The 15,764-nt window shown below is 38.9% G+C and overlaps 1 protein-coding gene across 7 annotated transcripts in view; it reads right to left on the minus strand.

Moving 5' to 3' along the window:
* NUP98 (nucleoporin 98kDa) overlaps positions 1-15,764 on the minus strand; it is a 100,932-nt gene that overhangs the window by 3,864 nt on the left and 81,304 nt on the right. For 5 of the 7 annotated variants that reach the window (XM_015562189.1, XM_006761044.2, XM_006761045.2 and 2 more), the window contains 6 exons: positions 14,747-14,976; positions 13,048-13,314; positions 8,627-8,784; positions 6,995-7,138; positions 5,880-6,022; positions 2,743-2,964 (listed from right to left, as the gene is read on the minus strand). In XM_015562189.1, the coding sequence (XP_015417675.1) occupies positions 2,743-2,964; positions 5,880-6,022; positions 6,995-7,138; positions 8,627-8,784; positions 13,048-13,314; positions 14,747-14,976 (1,164 nt within the window). The remainder of the gene's footprint in view (positions 1-2,742; positions 2,965-5,879; positions 6,023-6,994; positions 7,139-8,626; positions 8,785-13,047; positions 13,315-14,746; positions 14,977-15,764) is intronic. The other 2 variants (XM_015562191.1, XM_015562190.1) reach the window with 1 other exon arrangement.

A 15,764-nucleotide genomic window follows, 5' to 3' on the forward strand; every position in this document is an offset into this window, starting at 1 on the left:
TCCCTACTTAGCTCCTGTATTTCCTTTCTAGTAATAGATCAGGACTGGGATAGGGAATTCTACACTCCACAGAGCTGTGCTCTGCAGTTCATTTCTAACCTTCTCCCTTTGGTCACCCACATGGTCAGTACAAGTAAGCAAAGTTGTTCTAAGTCTCTTCCTGGTTCTTTTTTACTTCCTTGTTGTTCTTTCTCAAAACCATCAGCCTTCCTAATTCATTTTCTCCTTCACCTCTAGATTTAGGCTAAACTCACTATTTGTTTCTCTTAAGGTCCCCTGAGGAGAGTCCTTTTCTGCCTGCGCAAAGTGAACAGCCATTTAAGTTTCAATCCAAAATTTAATGATTCTTCTCTAAACTCCCAGGTTTTTCAAGAATTCCCAATCTCACAACTGCCCCTCAACCCCCCACCCCAGCAAACAGGATCTGCTTCCCCACAGCCAACTCTGAATTATTAGTTGTCAAATCAGCCTGCCTTCTACCATGTGAAATTGCTCTTATCCTATATAACAAAAGGCTAATATGCAAATTGTCCCCTTGGGAGTACGACTGCTTGCTATGACATGCGCTGACCATCAGGGGGCGGTGCGGAATGATGGAAGGCCCCGGCCAGCAACTAGGGCAGCCGTGGGCAAACTACGGCCCTCGGGCTGGATTCGGCCCGTTTGAAATGAATAAAACTAAAAAAAAAAAAAGACCTTACTCTTTTATGTAGTGATGTTTACTTTGAATTTATATTAGTTCACACAAACACTCCATCCATGCTTTTGATTTTACAGATTAAAACTGAGGCTTGGAGAGTACTTTACCCTAGGTCAAAGTGAGTACATGGTGGATCCAGAATTCAGGCAAGTCTGACAACAACAAAACTAACTTCTTCCCATACCAATTAACATTACAGATAGCAAAGCACAGTGATTAAAAGAACAGACTCTGGGTGTTTTGAGTTGGAAGCCTCCCTCTGCCATTTACTGGATATGAGACTCTGAGCAATGGTTATTTAATCTCACTGTGCCTTCGATTGCTCGTCTGTAAAATAAATAAGGGTGTCTATCTCATAGGTTTATTATGAGCATTAAATAAGTTAATATTTGTAAAGTACAACAGAGTATAAACCTATTAAAAGGAATATAAAACAAAATACTATATAAATGCTTGTTTTGTTATTATTGTACTGCCATGCTGCCACCATTAACAAAACCCCTCCAAAAGTCACAGCATGAAGAAAAGGGAACCAAAGCATTATAAATCTAAGCAAGGTTATACTGGTAAATGCAGTACTATCCAACTTGAGGGTTGGGAGTGGGTGGATGGCAAAGGAAAGCCAGGGAGGGAAAAAGCCAGTAGAAAAAGGCAGGGGCCCTTCCTTCCTCCCTCCTAGCCCACTGCATCACACCCACTGAGGCAGCTCCGTCAACACTATTTCTGCATATAGTAGTCCCCTCCCTATCTGAGGGAGACACTTCCAAAACCCCAGCGGATGGCAGCAATGATGGATAGTACTGAACCCTATATATAAAAACATAGGTATGTTTTTCCTATACATACATCCCTAAGATAAAGTTTAACTTATAAATTAGGCACAGTAAGAGATCAACAACAACTAATTATAAAAGTGAACAATTGTAACAATAATCTATATATATATAAAAGCCCAGTGACTGGAATGGCAGAACAACCAGAATGACCAGTGGCTATGACGTGCACTGCGGCAGCCAACCAGCTTGATCCAGGCCTTGATCACCCCCCTGCCCCTGCCCGTGATCAGCCCCCACCCATGTACGAATTCGTGCACCGGACCTCTAGTACTACAATAAAAGTTATGTGAATGTGATCTCACTCTTTCTCAAAATATCTTACTGTACTGTACTCACCTTTTTACTTAAAGGAAGCACGTTATGGCTTCTCTGTGGCATACCCAAATTGCCACCATTACTACTCTTGTGCTTTGGGACCATTAGTAAGAAAATACAGGTTACTTGAACACACCCACTGCGAGACTGAGACAGTTGATCTGATAATCAAGATAGCTACTAAGTGACTAATAGGTGGGTAGCATATACAGCATGAATATGCTGGATAGTGCAAGATTTCATCATGCTAATCAGAATGGCGTACAATTTAAAACTTATGAATTGTTTATTTCTGGGATTTTCCATTTAGTATTTTTGTACTCCAATTGACTGCAGTTAACCGAAACCTTGGAAAATAAAACTGCAGATAAAGGAGGTACGACTGTAATTCTAAACACACCACTCAAGTGCATCTCTGCCGAAGGTAATGGGGTTTCCCCATCCAGGCATATCCTTTCCTTTCCACTTACTCATTTTTTTTTTTTTATTATTAGTTAAGGTATTACAAATGTGTCCTTATCCCCCCCATTAACCCTCAACCTCCCCCCATCCACTTACTCATTTTATATTCCAATTTTCTCAAGTTCTCTGAACCTTTCTAGAGATTCTCTGCAGTTCCCAGAGATCTCTTCTCCCTTCTCAGACTTCTGAGAGGTCTTATAATAAATAATAAAATTTGAGCTCAACCAAAGACAGTTTCATTTCTAATCTGTTCACGTGAAAACAGACACTCTGGGCTGTGGGTTGAAAGGTCTTAAGGTTTATCACAAGGCTGGACCTGAAATACATTCTAAACACTTACTTGCTGAATTCAACACTAAGAGACTAACTCCTTTGGCACTGCCCTGCAGTATAACATGCACCCAGGGGGTTTGATGGCTTCTCACTCACCTTGAGTTGTCTATGTGCAGGAGGACAAAGATGGCCCATTCCCAGAGCCCCTCACTTTCCAGTTGGCCAGCATAACTGGCCTGCAGCACACCCTCACACTGCTCTGAGAGATGGGTATAGTTAAGAGCACGCAGCATCTCCCACAAATGCCAGCTTAGGCGATAGTCCAATGGATCTGCTGTTATGCTTCGAGGCTCCAGCAGCTGGTTGAGATCATAATGTCTGAAAAGGAGGATGTGCTTAGAGTTAACATGTCCAACAAGCAGACCATCTGCAACGAATGTCAACTGGTTTTGACTCAGAAGACAACAAAGGCAGGCACCTGAGAGCAGAAGCATTTATGCCTCATAGTCTCCTTCTGACACTGTTGCATCTAGGTTCAGCCAGATTATAAATTCCACCAAAAAAAGGAGACACACCTTCTCTTCTGTGGTTATATGATCTAACAGGTTTGCTGGTATTTATTTGGCCTATATATTCTACCATCTTCATATAGGGAGTTTCCACAGCTCTAACCCTTCAATTCATTCATTATGGTGTCAATCACTTTTCTTAACCATTTAAAAAACATACCGCCCTGGCCGGTTTGGCTCAGTGGATAGAGCATCGGCCTGCGGACTGAGGCATCCCGGGTTTGATTCCGGTCAAGGGCATGTGCCTTGGTTGCAGGCATATCCCCAGTGGAGGGTGTGCAGGAAGCGGCTGATCGATGTTTCTCTCTCATCATCGATGTTTCTAACTATCCCTTTCCATTCCTCTCGGTAAAAAAATCAATAAAATATATTAAAAATATAACAAAACAAAAAAAAACATATACCTCAGTACCTTTCAAATTGTTCTATCTGAAGCGCTTGAAGTGCTAATTCTCCTATTTGTTTAAACACAGCTAACTAATCTTCATGAATAGTAAGCTGTAGTCTGTATGTAGACTTGGATATGGCTTATAATTTTTACCTTTGATTTTGTCTACAGTGGGTATTATTCTTTATATAGAAACCCAGATGCCCCTGGGTTTTAAGTGTCCCTACACTGACATTTATTTTTCTTCCGCTGGGGAACCAGTTTACGTGTTAAGTTACTAGCTTGGAATTCCCACCAAGGTCAAGATAACAAATATACACATAACTGCCAAAATGTCCCTTTTGCCCCTCTGTAATCCTTCTCTTCTATGCCTCCCTATAACTACCATTCTCAGGCAGCCACTGTTCTCCTTTCGGTCATTATAGATCAGTTTGCATTTTTCAGAATTTAAAATAAACTGAAATATGGGGTGTTTTCCCCCCCCTCTTTTTCAAAACTAAATAAAATTGTCTTCTGATTCATTCACTATGTTGTATCAAAAGTTCATTCTTTTTAAAAAAATGTATTTTATTTGCAACCAAGGTACATGCCCTTGACAGGAATCGAACCTGGGACCTTTGAGTCCACAGGCTGACGCTCTATCCACTGAGCCAAACCGGTTAGGGCAAGTTCATACTTTTTTACTGCTGAACAGTATTCCATTGTACAGATGCACCAAATTTCTTTATTCATGCACGTGTTGATGAAAATTTTGGTTGTTTCCAGTTTTGGACCATTATAAATAAAGCTGCTATCATCAACACTTGGCATATGCTTTCATTCCTCTTGGGTAAATACCTAGGAGTTGAATGGCTAAACCATGTCTGTAGGTGTATGTTTAGCTGTTTAAGCTGCCAAACCGTTTTCCAAAGTGCCAATATTATTTTGTATTTTTCACCAGCCGTGTATGGAAATTCCAATTGCTCCACATCCATGACAATTGGTACAGGTTTCTTTAATCCTTAGCCATTCTTCAGTGGATAATGGTATCCCATGATGGCTTCAATTTGCATGTCCCTGTTGTCTATTGATGCTTAACATCTTCTCATGGCTTGATATCCAAATCTTTGGTGAAACATCTGCTTAAATATTTTGCCCAATTTTTTAATTGGGTTGTGTTTTCTTACTATCGAGTTCTGAGAGCTCTTTATTATGTTCTGGATACAAGTTCTTTACCAGATATATGAATTGCAAATATGTCCTCCCAATTTGCCTTTTCATTCCTTAACAGGCTTCCAATGAGAATTGTTTTAAGTTTGACATTAAGTTTATGATCCATTTTGAACTAGATGAGTAAGAGAGGTAACCAATGAAACCAAAAATTGAGGTAGACTAATCAAGAAAAATGAGAGAAGACCCAAATTACTAATATCAGGAAAGAAAAAGACATAGTTACAGATCCTACAAACATTTAAAAAGGATAATAAGCCGTAACCGGTTTGGCTCAGTGGATAGAGCGTGGGTCTATGGACCGAAGGGTCCCAGGTTCGATTCCTGTCAAGGGCACATACCTGGGTTGCAGGCTCCTCTCCGGCCCAGGCCCTGGTCAGGGCACGTGCAGGAGGCAACCAGTCGATGTGTTTATCTCACATCGGTATTTGGGTATTTCTCTCTGTCTTTCCCTCTCTCTTCCATTCTCTCTCTTTCTCTCTCAAAAAAATAAAAAAAATAATGAGAAAATATCCTCGGGTGAGGATTAAAAAGAAAAAAAAAAAGAAAAAGGATTAACAAAGAAATGTTATCATTTTATGCCAATAAATTCAGTGACTTTGAATTAGACAAATTCATTAGAAGAAACAAATGATCAAAACTAACTCAAGAATAGAAAACCTCAACAGCTCCATATCTATTTTTTATTTGTTACTCAAGGATATGCTTTTGTTGATTTGAGATAGAATCAAAGATCAGTTGCTTCTTACAAGTGCCCCAACCAGGGATCAAACCCCCAACCTTGGTATGTACCCTGATCGGGAATCAAACATGCAAGCTTTCAGTGCAGGCGACAATGCTTCAAACGAGCAACCTGGCTAGGACAGCCCTATATCTATTTTTAAAAATGATTTTATAGTTGTGATGATAGTTGTGTTAAAATGTCAAACCACATACTTTAGTATATGCCAAGTGTATCTCATTAAAGTTGATTTAAAATAAATTTTAGATTTCTAAGTCCAGTTCCAAGGATCTTTATACTCAACTACTATAAGTTATATTTTGGTGGTTTATGACAGACTAATGGCAGTTCGGTCATGTATGAAAGGGAAAGGACTCCCAAGAGCTCGTGTGTAACTTTGACTTACCTGTCACTGTAGAGTTTTAGAAGGTGAAAGCAGACATCTTGAAGTGGTCTCCGTGAGTCTTGTTCCTCCTCTCCCACATAGCCAGAGCCCTCCAGGTATGAAGGAAGTGGAGAGCAGGCATACCTGTCACTCTCAGAGGTATTCTGAAGATAAGAATTTGATAAGACAATACCTCAGCTGCTAGTGTGTTTCAAAGATGCCGTCATGTCTCAATAACTCAAGACACGCATATGAAGAATGATGTGACACCCTCTAAAGTAGCAGTTCTCAACCTGTGGGTCGAGACCCCTTTGGCGGTCGAACGACCCTTTCACAGGGGTCGCCTAAGACCATCCTGCATATCAGATATTTACATTACGATTCATAACAGTAGCAATATTACAGTTATGAAGTAGCAACGAAAATAATTTTATGGTTGGGTCACAACATGAGGAACTGTATTTAAAGGGCCAGAAGGTTGAGAACCACTGCTCTAAAGGAATGTGTCAAAGATTTGAAACTTAATTTAGATTGGTGACATATTCCACTTGTCTTCAAGGGACTGCCAAAGACTTCAGATAGCTCTCACTAATCCCACCACTTTCTTGCCACAATTATTATTACACTCAGTTTCTTTAGTGTTCTCTTTTACCTTGACAAATAAAATCAAAGAAGAAAAATGAGGAGTAAACAAAAAAACACAAAACAACTGAAAAAATGATGTCATTAAACACAGTAATAATATTTTAACCTCCAGACTAAGAAGGAATATGAAATGTGACACTTAGAAGAAATCTTAGACCTAAGTTGGGGCTATAGTAAGTTCGCAGTCAGGCAGTATATCTCAGGGAATTCCCAAAGACAGCATCAAGAATGAAGAAAAACCCTCTCATTTGATGGGGGGAAAAAAAAGTCAGTTGTGGAAACACATCTTATTAAATGAAACAGAAGCAGATACTGTCCAGAGACAGAAGAAAAGGAAAAAGCTTCTCATCAGATTTCCGAGGTTCTTGCCAACTTTATAGTATTTCCAAAAAAAGCAGAGGAAAAGTATTATGAAATGTGACTTGAAAGTTTTTTCTCTGGCAAAAACAGCACTACCAGGATTGTTCCTTGGCTCTACTAGACACACAAACCTGAAATGCTTCTTCATACATGCTGAGTGCCCTGGAAATGGAGGCTGTTGGTGGAAGCAAATACCAAAGATGGACGGCCAGGGAGCGTTTCCAATCCAACTGGGAACACACATTAATTTGCTTCTGCTCTGAGAGTTGCCACACCTGCAGGTAACAAAATCACATTCACAGCTACAAATTATATTTACCTTATTACTGCCCAGGTCTGCAAGTTATTCACTTATTCAAATGCTTTTTAAATAATCTAGATAACAGTGTTAATTCAGAAATAAAATACAGTTCCTAGGTGGCAGGTGATGGGGTGAATTTAGATAATTACTGGTCTGAGAAGGGGTAAGAACCACTGAGGTCAAAAAAAAAAAAAAAAAAAAAAAAAGAACCACTGAGGTCTTTGTATTGCGCATAGTTGCCAACTTCTAAAACTTCAAGATGTGAATAAATTCTGACCAAATTGTTCATTTTTGGAAATTAACTTTAAGATGGCAATCAGGCCCTAACTGGTATGGCTCAGTGGACAGAGCATCGGCCTGCAGACTGCAAGGTTTGACTCCGATCAAGGGCATGTACCTTGGTTGCGGGCTCGATCCCCAGTAAGGGGTGTGCAGGAGGCAGCTGATTGATCTTTCTCTCTCATCGATGTTTCTAACGCTCTCTATCCCTCTCCCTTCCTCTCTGTAAAATCAATTAAAAATTTTTGAAAAAGATGGCAATCAGCCCAGCCCACGTGGCTCAGTAGTTGAGCATCACCCTATGAACCAGGAGGTTACGGTTCAATTCCTAGTCAGGGCACATGCCCGGGTTTCAGGCTTGATCCCCAGTGTGGGGCATGCAGGAGGCAGTCGATCAATGATTCTCTCTCATCATTGATGTTTCTATCTCTCCCCTTCCCTTCCTCTCTGAAATCAATAAAAATATATTTTAAAAAAAGATGGCAATCATACAGGTAGACAGCAACAGAGACTTGTCTAAAAATAATTATGGTATATCACCCATAAAATGGAATAGAAGTGGCCATTAAAAGAAATCAGACTACTGGGCCAGTAAGACTCAGTGGTTGAGCATCAACTCATGAACCAGGAGATCACAGTTCAATTCCTGGTCAGGGCACCTGCTTGGATTGCAGGCTCCATCCCCAGCAGGGGATGTGCAGGAGGCAGCTGATCAATGCTTCTCATTATTGATGTTTCTAACCCTCTTCCTTCCTCTCTCTGAAATCAATAAGAACATATTAAAAAAAAATGAGGCTGCCCAACATGAAAAGTATTCATACACAAAAAGTAAAAAAAAGTTGCATAACTGTTATGTATAATTGACATTATATGAATATACACTCATGTTAGTATGCACACATGTATTTTAATATAAAATATGTCTAGAAAGACAGACAACAAATTAGTTATGTTGTTTATCACTATGATATGAGATATGGTGAATTTTAACATTTTTTATTTCTATATAACTAGTTATTTGTCTAGGTACATGTTGTACTTTTATAATTTTCCATTAAAAATTTCCACTAAAAATAAGTTGCTTAGGTTACATATAATGTATAATTTACAAAGATGGCTCTTTAACTTAAGCAATCTTGAATTTGAAAAATGTACGTGAGTTTATGAGAAAAGAGGAAAATACCGGTTTTCCAGCCAACAGGGCAAAGATGCGCAATCTCTCATCCTGGATGAAGCAGTCAGCCTGGAGCTGATGCCAGTCTACCAGCTGCATGGTAAGCAGCTCCCGGACAGACTGGCTACCCACCAACTGGGATAAAAGAAGGGCAAGACGATGATCTCCTGTAAGAAAAACAGAAGTGCTCAGTGATACTGAGGATTTAGACTTGAGATATTACTTGGGAGCATTATCTTATCTCTTCCTGCCCTCAGGACAGAGAATTGAACACATGTGACTGCTTTCCCTGTAGTGGCGAAATATTGATCAAGAACTCACCACTTTCTGCTTGGGTAGAAAATCTTTAAAGTAGGTCAGCCTATATTACACAGGATTGTACAGTATACAGAGTTCACTGAAAGATCTACTATCACATTAATTCTGTGACCCTAGTTAAGGCACTTCATCTAAAAACTGAGATGGCAAAATTCATTAACAAGCCCAACTAGAATGTGCTATATAATGACAGTGAGAAATAGCAAACTCAAACCTAAAGGAAAAACGTGTGTGTATGATATAAAGAGAATGGTTGAGTCCTTTAATCTCACAGGTCTAATAATCTCTTTTAATAAAAAATTTTTAAGTACAAAGGTCTGGGACAACAGTGAGTCTAATTAGCCATAATATGAGGGGTAGAATTCTGGTTTATGATGAGTTGAGAAAAATTCTCTGTCTCCTAAGTACAAACGTCCTAAAAGTCAAGTCCTTTTGTTTACGTATATGGGTCAGTACTTAAATGACTATTAAGTACTGCTTCCACAGAAACTAAGGCTCTCATATCAAACAGTTTCCTTTATAAACTAAAGAGGCCTGGAGGAAAGAAATCATGCATCAGGACACATCTGGAAATGTGCTGCTAGGTCAAGCTGTTTCTCTGATGTATGTAGGTAACAAAAGAATGACTGGACTATGACTCATGCAGTAAGTGCTGAGCCCACCTGACCATGCGTTGCTAGTATTCTAGATGAACAATAATAAAGGGAAAAAGTAAGACTATTTCTGTGTATCTACAGAACCCCAAAGAGAGGATTCAATAGCCAACAAATGTAAATATCTCAGGACACACTAAAGATGGTCAAATTCAGAGGAGAAACTGGCATGTCTTGATACAATAATTGAGATCATTTTACTTTGTTCTGATCATACAACCAACCAATCAGCTTCTGACAATTCTTGACTTTTCACACAGACTTTCCCATTGATGAGAACATATACTTGAGCAAATGGCAGGATTCTACATTACTTCCTTAAGTTGATTTATTGTATGGTGTGAAGAAAGGATCGTTTTTACATGTGAATATCCAACCACCAAGCATTATTTGTTGAAAAGACTATCCTTTAACATTTAAATTGTGTTGGCACTTTTGTCAAAATTTACTAACCACAAGTGAAAGAATTTTATACTTGGATTCTCATTTCTGTTCCCTTGACTTGTACGTTCATCCTTATGCCAGCACATTGTCTTTATAGAATTTTTTCAAAGTGTTGATACTGTTGAGGTATTTTTTACAATTCCAAGTAAGGATGAGGACCTGCTGGAGATTTTGATACTGTGTGAAACATACAGGATGGGGCAAAAGTATGTTTATAGCTGTGAGTATGAAAAACAGAGTTTATGCTTGAATTATTAATTATTATTATTTATTTTGCATATGAACAACTATAAACCTACTTTTGCCCTACCTGACAGAGATTACTTTGGGGAGAACAGACATCTTAACAATTCTGAGGTTTCTAATCCATCAGCGTTCTCAACCTGGGCAGTTTTACCCCCCGGAGAACATTTGGCAATATCTGAAAATATTTTTGGTTGTCACAACTAGAAGGGAGAGAACTCTTGAGTAGATGGGCAGGGATGCTGCTAAATACCCTACAATGCCAGGGAAGCCTCCACAACAAAGAATTGCCCACTAAAAATGCCAATAGTGCTGAGGTTGAGATGTATTCCATGAACATGGACTGTCTATTTATTTAGATCTTTTATTTCTGCAACAATGTTATATAGCTCTCAGTGTATAGTCTTATACTTTTGTTACATTTAATCCTTAAGTAATTTAGTCTTTCAGATGCTATTATGTATAGATTTTTCAAAATTTCACTTTTAGATTTTTGTTTCTGAAATATAGAAATACAACTGAGTTTTATATATTGACCTTGAATCCTGAGACCTTGTTGAACTAGTTGGTTAGTCCCACTACCTTTTCTGTGTTTATATACAGAATCATGCTGGCTGTGAATAAAGGCATTGCTACCTCTTACTTTATTATTATTTGTTGTTGTTAATCCTCATCAAGGAAATTTTCTCCACTGATTTTTAGAGAGAGTAGAAGGGACAGGGGAAGGGAAGAGGAAGAGGAAGAGAGTGGTTGCCTTCCACTGCACACTCCCCAACTAGTACCCAGGCATTGATCCTGCAACCCAGGTACTACCCTTGATGGCAAATCAAGACCAAGACCCTTTGGTGAGTGGGTCGATACTCCAACCACTGAGCAAAACCGTCCAGGGTTCTACCGCTTCCTTTTTAATCTGTATTAACTTTTGCTTCTTTTTCTTGTTTGAATACACTGGCTACAACAACGATTACTGTGCAGAAGTGGTGTTCCCAATCAGGGTAAAATCACTCAGTCTTTCAAACGTTAAATATAATGCCACACTATAAGTTTTTCGTCGGTTTGCTTTGATTAGTAATGTCATCATAGGATGAGTTGAAAAATGCTCCCTCCTGTATTTTCTAGAAGAGTTGCAGAAGACTGGTATTAATTCATCTTTATAAATATAAAAGTTCACTTGTGAAGACAGCTGGGTATGGGCTTTTCTGAGTGAAGATTTTAAACTACAAACCCAATTTCTTGTTATGGGTCTACTTAGACTTTCAACTTTTGGTTGAGGCAGTTTTTTTTGTTTTGTTTGTTTTTTTAAAAAAATGTATTTTATTGATTTTTTACAGAGAGGAAGGGAGAGAGATAGAGAGTTAGAAACATCGATTAGGGAGGAACATCGGTCAGCTGCCTCCTGCACATCCCCCACCGGGGATGTGCCCGCAACCCAGGTACATGCCCTTGACCGGAACCGAACCCGGAACCCTTCAGTCCGCAGGCCGATGCTCTATCCACTAAGCCAAACCGGTTTCGGCGAGGCAATTTTGATTATTTTATACTTTGCTATAAATTTGTCATTTTTATCTAAGTAGTTGAATTTGTTTACATAGATTTTCTCATAATATTCCCTTTTCTGTAGTGTTAGTAATGATATTCATTCTTTCACTTCTGTCTTTGGCAATTTGTGTCTTTCCTTTTCTTGTCGTCAGTGTAAAAATTTTTAACTTTTGCCCACTGGTGTAGCTCAGTGGTTGAGCATTGACCTAGGAACCAAGAGGTCATGGTTCGATTCCTGGTCAGTGCACATGCCCGGGTTGTGGGCTCAATCCCCAATGTGGGGCTGCAGGAGGCAGCCAATCAATGATTCTCTCCCATCACTGATGTTTCTATCTCTCTGAAAGCAATACAAATAAATAAATAAATAAATACACAAACAAACAAGAGTAACTTTTGCCCTGGCTGGTGTAAGCGTCATGCCACGCACCAGAGGTCTTTGGTTCCATTCATGGCCAGGGCACATGCCTGAAGTTTCAGGCTCAGTCCCCAGTAAGGGGTGTGCAGGAGGCAGCTGATCAATGTTTCTCTTTCTAAAATCAATAGAAACATTTTAAAAATTGTAGTTTTCTTGATCATTTAAACAAAATGAACTTTTAGTTTTATTGATTTCTCTACTGTTTTTATGTTTTCATTTTCACTAATTTCTGTTCTGATCTTTATTATTTCCTCCCTTCTTCTACCCTTAGGTTTAACTTTTGCTCGTTTATTAAGGTAAAAGCTTAGGTTATTGATTCTTGTTTTTTAATTTAACAGGGAACACTGGTTGACAGTGTTTAAGTACTCTATACACCTGATTTTCTGTTTAGTTCTATCAATGATTGAAAGCAGAGGTAGTAAAGCAAAAATTTAATCCTAGGATAAGGGGAAAAAATAGTTTGTGAATAAATCGAAGGATCTGACTTCTGACTCCTTAAGATCCTCTTTCATTACACTAAGTGTGCTGGTGAGCATAACTTTATCTCTTTAATGATTGATAATCTTTATAGATTTATAGAAATTCTTGCTTATCTGCATTTTCTAGTTTTATTACAAGTGCATACATAACATATAAAATTCAAATACTTTAAGTAAATTTAATGGTTAGAAGACACAGTCCCTATTCTGGAGGAACTAGCAATCTTCCTGGGAAGTCTATACTTAATACTCAGGATAGAAGACAAAAGCAAAACCATAATTAAGGGGTAGGGACAGTGAGTGGGAAGTAGGCAGAGGTACAGAGGACCATATGCTCACCTGATTGCTGGGCCAGAGAGCAAGCCTCACTGATCCTCTTGCCCGTGAGATAGCTAAAAACAGCCTCTACAGGGTTGTCTTTCCGGGTTAAGGAGACCTCCTCCTCAATTTGAGGTGCAGCAGTCTGGGATAGCCAGCGAGAGAAAGCTCTTCTTCGCTCCAGAATCTGAATGTATTCACTGGGTTCATCCAGCTGGCTGTCAAGCTCCTTCAGGTGGCCCCATAGAGCTTCACATAATGTCCATGTTAGGCTCCACTGCTTCACAACTAAGGAAGAGACAGGAAATCAATGCTATGACACAAAGCCTTACAGTAACTACAGAGGGGGCATCACTCTAATTGTGGTGTAAAAATGCATAGATAACTACCCCAACCACTAAAGCTGATTTCCCTGAATCTGTCTCTACCTCACTCAGCTGTGTCTTATAAGGTCGAGAAGTGTGTGGTGTAACTACTTGCTCACTCTATGTTCCTGTGGTTACTTACACAACAAATGTAACTTGATGCTCCTTTAAACAATTTTCTCCAGCCTAACTATGGCTAAAATAATCTCAAATGGTAAGGGGAAAAAAATAATTTGATTTGATCAAATTCTGTTTACAAAATGCTTTAAAAACTATAAAGTGCTCTAAAAACTTATGAGGGCTTATTCTCTCCTGCGATAGGCACAGTTTAACATTTAGTGAGTTTAAATGATGGTATTCAAAGCACTTAAGAGTAAGCCAGCTCTAATATACAGGTGTACAGTTGTGAGTATGCAAAATAGTTTATTCTTGCATTATTATTTATTGTATTATTTTACATATGAACTGTAAACCTATTTTTCCCCCATTCAGTATACAATGTGACTATATACTGGTAGTAGTTATTATCTTCATTTTACAGATTAGGAAGTGAGCTAGAGTGCTAAGTGACTTGCTCAATGTTACGGGCAGTATGTAGCAGAGCCAGGATTCAAACCCAAGTAATGCGTCTAACTCTCTACTCTTAACCACTATGTATATTGCCCCTTAAGAAGGAAAACAAAAAGGAAACAGTTTACAAGTATGTGTTAGGAAGATGACTCACATGTTTGAAAAGAAGACTACCGAAGCAAACACAAAGAACTGAATAGAATTCCTAAATGTGTGGTATGGAACATTCTAAAATAATCTCCATTTTTCAATAAAGGTGATGTTATGAAATACTGTGAAACATGTAATTATGATTTTTCTGTTATTTGAAATAGCACGTTCCCAAACTAAAAAAAGACCTTTATCAAAGTATTGGTTCGGAAAAACATGGTCACAATAGTTATAGAGAGAGGTCAGGAAGGGAGCTAAAAACACAAAAATGGTTGGGAAGACCAAGCAGGACTTGAGCCGGACATGGAAGAATGGATAAAATTTAGAAAGGTAAGAGGGAACAAATCTCTCTCTCCCCATGTTCTCTGCATGGGGAAAGGAATGCAATTTCATAAATCCAGATTTGACTGGCTACAGTTCCTTTGAACAAAAACTTATATATTAATGAACATAAGAATAATTGTAAACAATGGTATAATTTTTCCTTGCTTGGGATTTTGCTCATCCAATTCAACTGTACAAGTGCTCAGGCATCCACCTACTTACTACATTGGCACATTGAAATTTATCCTCCTATGTACACATATTCCACCCCTGTTCCTGGGATATCAAACAGAAGCCTAGTCCATACTTACTTTGTGCTTCCAATAAATCTCCCGATGCTTCCTTAACCCAATCTGCATAGTCATGAATGACAGCAACTCCTGGATTGGGAACAATGAGAGGACACAGCTCATCCACATGGACAGTGCTATGTTTTAATTTGAGCTCCAGAGGTATCTGGTATAATTGCAGGTCTTCATCCAGCTTCTTTTTTCTGAAACTGAGTTTTTCCAAATGAACTTTGAATGGGGACTCATTTAGGCTACAAGGGCAAATGATAAACAAGATAGAAAATAAAGATAAGACAGATGCTAGAATTTTCCTACAACCAAAATGGCTTCTTTTTATGATTACAAATAGAATGCAGAATATGATTTCATAGGAATCAGTTAGACTTGGAACCCACTTCAGCATATATCTAGACACTATAAAATCCAAGGGCCAAAAATTGTGTGATACCCATTTCTCAGATTATACTTCATAAGGTATCAAAAGACTCCAAATTAAGATAAGCATATAGTCAATCTGGACTTGATTCAATTTTTAAGATTGTTATTAACAACCACCAAAATATCAAAACACCATGCATAACGCAAGTTTAGGATTAACATTCCTAACTATGAGTTTCAAAAGATGCTGTTGTTTATTTCTTCAAAGTCAACTTTAAAATCCTACGCCGAAACCGGTTTGGCTCAGTGGATAGAGCGTCGGCCTGCGGACTGAAAGGTCCCAGGTTCAATTCCGGTCAAGGGCATGTACCTGGGTTGCGGGCACATCCCCTGTGGGAGATGTGCAGGAGGCAGCTGATCGATGTTTCTCTCTCATCGATGTTTCTAACTCTCTATCTCTCTCCCTTCCTCTCTGTAAAAAAATCAATAAACTATATTAAACAAAAAATTGTCCCTTTGTCGGGAAGTTGTCCGGGAATTCGACAGAGGGTGGGGCTGGCCGGGAGAAGGGAGTACCCAGTAGGCAGCTGGCAGCCACTAGGGACCCTACCAGTGCACAAATCTCATGCACTGGACCTCTAGTCTATGAATAATAGGTGAT

Source organism: Myotis davidii, unplaced genomic scaffold (genome assembly GCF_000327345.1).
Source record: "Myotis davidii unplaced genomic scaffold, ASM32734v1 scaffold1377, whole genome shotgun sequence".
Taxonomy (NCBI): Eukaryota; Metazoa; Chordata; class Mammalia; order Chiroptera; family Vespertilionidae; genus Myotis; species Myotis davidii.